Raw genomic sequence first — 7,220 nt, 5'->3', positions numbered from 1 at the left:
ATTAGTCTATTATTTTAGGTTGCCATATCAAATCCGGTTGTATACAAAGTACACACATGAAATGCCTTACTCATAAGTTTATTTGGCATATACGCCTCTAGTCATATATGTCAAATAAACTTATTAGTTTATTTTGACATATTAAAACAAATTTTCATTCTTTGTTTACATAGTAGCCTTTTCGTATAGTTTATCATCGTATATGCTAATAAATTTATTAGTTTATTTTAGCATATTGAAACAAATTTTCATTTTTCTTTTTGTATATTGGAATAACAATTCATTTCATTTCATATAGCCTTCCTTATATATATCAATAAATTTACTAGATTCTATTTGTTGGAACAACATTTTTTTTTCAATACATAGTAAACTATAATCAAATATACGCCGATAAACCTATTAGTCTATTTTTCGTATATTTGAACAACAATTTATTTTTTATTTCAAACACAATGTGTGCCTATTATAAAATAACAAACTAATTAGTTTATTTTGGCATATTGAAACAAAATTTCATTATTTGTTTACATAACAGTCTTTTCGTATAGCCTATCATCGTACATACTAATAAATCTATTAGTTTATTTTAGCATATTGAAATAAACTTTTATTTTTCTTTTTGTATATTGGAACAATAATTCATCTCATTTCATATAGCCTACCATTATATATGTCAATAAACATACTAATTTCTGTTTGTTGGAACAACATTTTTTTTTTCAATACAGAGTAAACTACAATCAAACATAATGATATACGCCAATAAACTTATTAGTTTATTTTTCGTATATTGGAACAATAATTTATGTTTTAGTTTCAAACACAACCTATCATCATGTATGCCTATGAAATAACAAACTAATTAGTGTATTTTTTACATATCTTACATAGTAAACCTAAATAACAATATATATTTACCCCTAATTCATACTCATGAACTCTGAGAAAATAAAAGAAAAAAAAAAAGGAGAAGAATAAGAAAAAGACAAAAAACTGAAAATGTAAAAATAAGAAAGGATAGAAATGACTTATATTTACCCCTATAAACACTCTACTCACTCCTATTTTTTTTTTTTAAAAAAAATCTGATTATAAGCCATTGCACACAAAAATAACTAACTACAAATTTGAAAAAAGCTAACAAAACACGTGGAGCTTGATTTTTTTGGAGGTTGATTGACATCTTGGAAGGATGGATATGATGGGCTGACCTCATCAAAATGAAAACCAATTAATTTAAAAACGATATGTTTAAACGGTATAGTTTAGAATTATAATGGACCTACCATATTTTTGAAATTAAATTATAATTAATGTACTTAGATGTAAATTTTCCTTCTTATTTTTTCATCCTAAAGAATTTAGTAATGAATATTGAAGGATAGATAAGAGAATCTACTGGTAGTGCTTACGGCTAAAATTTTACCAATGCGCCCGGTACGTACTAGTCTTTGGAAACAGTTAAAATAATTCAAGTTTGGATTTTTATAATTTTCATCCTTTTTCCATGTCAGACACCTTGAGAAGAGCATCACTGTGCAGCTCTACGTAAAAAAGAGGTGAATTGATAGAAATTAAAAGCCTTGTTTGTTAGTCCAACCAAAATCATCTGATTCTGATCAATATGGACCCTGCAATAGTGTTGTATCCAGCACCAGCCATAGGACACCTAATCTCCATGGTTGAGCTTGGAAAGCTAATACTCACCTTCAAACCATCACTCTCCATTCAAATCATCATCACCACTGCTCCTTACAACTCCGGTGACACTGCTCCCTACATCGCCACCGTCACCGCCACCATTCCTTCTATCACCTTCCATCACCTCCCACAACCCACCTCTTTCCCTCCATCCATCTCAGCCTCTTCGCTCCACCATGAGAACATCCTCTTCGAACTCACCACCTTTAACAAATCAGCCGTACACCAAGCTCTCAGCTCCATATCCCAAAACTACACCCTTCACGCTTTCATCATCGACTTCTTCTGTGCTGAAACACTCCCTGTCTCTGCTCAACTCAAAATCCCCTGTTTCATTTTCTACACCTCAGCGGCTTCTAACTTAGCTGCCTTTCTTTATTTGCCCACCCTTCACGGAAATACCATGAAGAGCTTCAAAGACCAAAATATCCTCCTCGATATTCCTGGAGTTCCTCCTATGCCGTCTTCTGACATGGGGAAGCCTTTGCTCGACCGTCGTGACAAGGCCTATGATCAGTTTCTTGCATGCGCTAATTATTTATGTGAATCTACAGGAATCATTGTGAACACGTTTGACTCACTTGAGCCTACAGCCATCAAAGCCATGTTAGACGGCTCTTGCGTCCCTGAAGGCCGTACTCCTCCGATCCATTGCATCGGACCGTTGATCCTTACCAAAGAAGGAAAACGAAATGTACGGTCCGAGTCACTTACTTGGCTCGACTCACAACCGAGTCGAAGCGTCGTCTTCCTCTGTTTCGGAAGTCTGGGGTCGTTTACTGTTGATCAATTGAGAGAAATAGCCGTTGGATTGGAGAAGAGCAGGCAGAGGTTCTTGTGGGTGGTAAGGAGTCCGGTCAGCGTGGCTAATTCGGGTCTACCCGACCCGGATTTAGACTCGTTGCTACCGTACGGGTTCTTGGATCGAACTAAGGAGAAGGGAATGGTGGTGAAGAATTGGGTAGAACAAGTGGAGGTTCTGAGTCATGACTCGGTAGGCGGGTTTGTGAGTCATTGCGGTTGGAACTCGGTGCTGGAAGCAGTGTGTGCTGGTGTTCCAATGGTGGCGTGGCCTCTCTACGCGGAACAGAGGTTTAACAGAGTGGTGTTGGTTGAGGAAATCAAGATTGCTGTGCCTATGAATGAGTGTGAAGATGGGTTTGTGAGTTCTCATGAAGTGGAGAAGCGAGTTAATGAGTTGATGAACTCAGAAAGAGGTGAGTCGGTCCGGAGTAGAGTGGTGAGAATGAAGAATGAAGCCAAAGCCGCTATGGCAAATGGCGGGTCGTCTCAAGTTGCGTTGACTAAACTCATAGAGCCATGGAAATAATTACCAGCTTTTAATTAGCTATGAATAACTTTTAGGTGGCGTTTGGTTGGAGGTAATGAAATGGAATGGAATGGAAAGGAAACAATTTTCATTCCATTCATTTGTTTGGTTGCATTTTAAAGTATTGGAATGACATTCTAATGGAATGCTCTTTCTACCATTTTGGTGGAATGGCTATTCCATTTTAAAAAGGAAGGAATGACCATTCCAATGTCACAAGAAAAAAAATTTAATTATTTTTTTATCAATTTTTTTTATGCATTTTAAATTTTATTCCATTCCATTCCTATTCTTATTCCCATTCCCATTCCATTCCTATATTTTTTTTATGCATTTTAAATTTTATTAACTACTACTTTCGGGAGTAAAGTGGTAAGGAGACTTTTTTCTTTTTTTCGTTTTAATTGAGTGAAATAAGTAGTGCATGGTTGACATAATAATTAACAAAATATTTTATTGTTTTTAAAAATAGAAAATTGGTTTTTAATAAACAATTATGGTGTTTGATCTTGTTTTTTGAAAATAAAATTACAAAAAATAAAAGTTTTGGGAATAATAAAATTTTATTTTTTTGTTTTAAAGAACTCACTCTTTGTCTATATTATTTTTAGAAAACATTAATTAAACGGGACTTGTATTTTAAAAACTTCAAAAATTAATTTTTGTTTTCCTTTCTAAAAATACCATTTTGAAAACAAAAAAGAGAAAACAATGTCAAATATGCATGTAATGTTTTAAACTATATTTAGATATGGAAAATGTAAAGGCACTTGAGCTGCCAAACATCACAAGGTGACGTATTGCGATTCAAAAATTGTGTTTTTTAAAAGTGTGTTTTGGAAACAAAAATTTAAATTTTGTAAGTGAAAAATTATTTTTAAATATGTGATTGGTTGTAGTGTGATTTAATATTTTTGAGTTTTAAAAACTTGAATATGTGATTGGTTGGGAATCTCAAAATAAAAAAGTAAGAGAATAATTGGAGAGGTTTTGGATTCAATGATTTGAAAACACAAAAAACATAAAAACGGTGTTTTCATTTTTTAGCTTAAAACTCAAAATAGTATTCAAATTTTATTTTTGAAAATACTCAACCAATCAAGAATTCTTAGGTGGACCCCCACCATTTTAATTTTCAAAAACATAAAATAGTTTTTAAATCCTAAACCAGTCACACCCTAACCAATTATCATGAGAATTGAGACTATATAGATTTTGGCAAGTTAGTCTTCAAATTTTATTTTTTGGCAAATTGGTTCTCAAACTATATACATTTTGGCAAGTTTATCGCCAAACTTTATTTTTTGGTAAATTGATCTACAAACTTTTATTTTATTAGCAATATTAAGTCCTTACTCTTAGATATTGATATTTTTAATTATTTTACTTACTTTAATTTTTTTTGTGTTAGATTTAAATAATTTTATTTTTTTAATTTTAATACTTTGATAAAATAATTATATTAATATATTCATTTATTATTTTAATTTTTTAAGTATTCATATAATATTTCATTTTTTTACCAAAATATTTAAAATGTGCTTTATTTATATATATTAATTAAATTTTACATCAACGCTAGAGATGGAAATTGGGCGGTTAATGTACGGGGAATGCAATCCCCGCCCGGCCCATCCCCGCTACCTATTTATACCCCTATCCCCGCCCCATTCCTGTCTAATAACCAACGGATTCGGGGTAGGGGAATACCCATCGGTTATGGGGAACTCATCGGGTATCCATTAAGGTAAAATGAAAAAAAAAATTAATTGAAAATTATTGGAAAAAATAAATTAAACCAATATTCTCACAAATATTTATTATGCATTCATAATTCATAGAAGATAAAAGATAAACCTACCTAAAAAATGCATAACCTAGTAGAAAATAAAAACTAAATATGTCTCAAAGTTTGAATAAAAAAACAAAAAAAAATCATAACCCAAGTATAGGATCATAGTCTCATACCTCTCAAGCCTCCCAACAAATTAAAAAATAAACAAAGATGAAATTAAGAATCGAGAAGAAAATATCTTTACACATGTAATCCCAATGATCACCAGTTCACTATCGTCATTAGATTTTCATAATTTAAGCATATGATATATAATTTTGATTATCAATCATATATATACTATATATATGTTAAATATAAAAAGGAAATTATATATATCTATATCGGGGTCGGATATGATGCAGATAGTATTATCCCCGCCCCCGCCCCATCCCCGCTTCGGGTATTGAAATTGTCCCCCGCCCCCGCCCCATCCCCGCTTCGGGTATTGAAATTGTCCCCCACTACCGCCCCATTAACTACCAAGACAGGGAATCCCCACCCCATTAGAGGCGGGTCCACGCGGTTACCCATCCCCGCGGTATAAATTTCTATCTCTAATCAACGCTGGTAAAATTTCATGAATTTCCTAGTGAGTATAAGTTAAAAATAAATTTTATAATATAATTACTTGGTAGTTTATTAAAAATATATTTTGGTTACAAAATAATATTTTACTACTTATATAAATAGATTTCATATTAAGCTCTTTCGTATATTAAAAAAATGATCATTCTCTAATAGTAGGGAAAACAATTAGAGAATCTAAATACTTTTATTGACTTATATATATGAATTTTTTTTTTTTTTTTTTGTGCATGCACATTAATTATTTGATGAGAAGGAATATTTGCTTGAAGTGGAAATGAATTATTTGGTACTAGAAATATTTTGTGCAAGTGTTGTTCATAAAAAGATAAATTATTGGTTCACATGTTTATATAGTTTTGTAATGTTTAAAATATATCTTGATTTGTTTTTGCTTCTTCTTATTTTGGTGTATTTAAAAAAATACATATAATCAAAAAATATGTATTTTTTTTTAATTTGATAAGGTATATCAATATAAAAATATTTAAAATTAATACGAAACTAACTAACTAAATAAATAAAATACCAACATTTAAGAGTGAGGATTTTATATGTTTTGAAAAAAAATAAAAGTTTGAGAATCAATTTACTAAAAAATAAAAAATAAAATTTAAGGATCAACTTGCCAAAACCTATATATTTTATGAATATGCTCTACAAATAAACCTTATAATTATATCCATTTACTTTTTTATGTGGGAAATAAATATTTCAATTGGGCAAAATAGAGTGAAATAGTAAAAAGTAAATGAAGGTATAAATTTAATATATTTAAATATAGTTTAAAACGTTACACAATTAATGTGTAACTCAATTAGAAAGAAAATTTGATTTTTTTTTTCAAGAAAAAAAAAAAGAAAGAAAATATAATAGCGAGTCTATTTAGTATTTCTTTTAGAGATGGAATAATTATTATTAGTCTGTTTCAAAAAAATAAAAAAAAGAATAATTATTATTAGTTAATACTATTTTATATACGTGCATGAAAGTGTTTGATTGATGTGGCAGATGTGCTACCAAATTATTTCTTTGATGTGCTCAACATAATCACCAAGTAGCATCTAATTTTTTTTTTTTTTTTTATAATAATTAATGAATTAAAATATGTAGTATTTATGATGGTCTATTATTGTGGTGAGTATTTGTCTAAATTTAGCATACTTGTGTTGTGGTCTTGTTATTACATTTAATTTTAGACTCCAACGTTATTATTGGTCGAGTACCTAAAACCCGTTTTCATGTTAGGATCGTGATTAGGAGCTTGCAAGGGTTAGCATAGGGATAGTAGTATCTAGATTAGTGGTAGCTAATTAATGCCATAGCTAAATCCTAGTATAGTGTATTGAGATAACGAGAAAGCGATTAACAAGAATTAAGGATTTTGCATGGAGATAAGAAATCCATTTAAGATAAATTGACTTCGTTGATACTAGTGTCTTTTTGTTTAATTACTTAAACTAGGTTATGTAGGGGTTTGTTTGTGGTATAGTTCCTCTAAATGAAAAGGTCTCCGCAAATGTCACTTCTAGAATGTTGTTTACTCGCAGTTTGTGGAATGATAGCCGAGTCCGGAAGGGAGTTCTCGGATGTCTGTCATGTCCACTCTGGGTCCGATCTTCATGAAAGCTACCTTCACTCCAGGATGGAGTTCTTGTTAGCTAGTTGTCTTTCCTGGAAGGGTAATTCTAGATAGTCAACTTCAGTATACTCTATCCTATCGAGAAGCATCTTTAGCGAGTGTCTTTAGTCCGCGAGTCTGGA

At 31.3% G+C, this 7,220-nt stretch overlaps 1 protein-coding gene across 2 annotated transcripts; it reads left to right on the top strand.

The window, feature by feature from the left end:
- Positions 1-1,372: 1,372 nt before the first annotated feature.
- On the top strand, positions 1,373-3,510 carry LOC115715743 (UDP-glycosyltransferase 88A1). Of its 2 annotated transcripts, none has more exons than XM_061115365.1 (2): positions 1,373-3,069; positions 3,412-3,510. In XM_061115365.1, the coding sequence occupies exon 1, from the start codon at positions 1,628-1,630 to the stop codon at positions 3,032-3,034; it is 1,407 nt and encodes a 468-aa protein (XP_060971348.1). In that variant the 5' UTR covers positions 1,373-1,627; the 3' UTR covers positions 3,035-3,069; positions 3,412-3,510. The 2 variants fall into 2 exon arrangements, with proteins under 2 accessions (XP_060971348.1, XP_060971347.1); XM_061115364.1 differs by having other exon boundaries at positions 1,379-3,069; positions 3,405-3,510.
- The last annotated feature ends 3,710 nt before the right edge of the window (positions 3,511-7,220 follow it).

The sequence above is a fragment of the Cannabis sativa genome, chromosome 5 (genome assembly GCF_029168945.1).
Source record: "Cannabis sativa cultivar Pink pepper isolate KNU-18-1 chromosome 5, ASM2916894v1, whole genome shotgun sequence".
NCBI lineage: Eukaryota > Viridiplantae > Streptophyta > Magnoliopsida > Rosales > Cannabaceae > Cannabis > Cannabis sativa.
The sequence above is the reverse complement of the archived record's forward strand: the minus strand, read 5'-3'. Positions and strand labels throughout refer to the sequence as shown.

Bases quoted from the DNA above. Each gene is read 5' to 3' on its own strand.
- LOC115715743 (XM_061115365.1), top strand. From the start codon at position 1,628: ATGGACCCTGCAATAGTGTTGTATCCAGCACCAGCCATAGGACACCTA.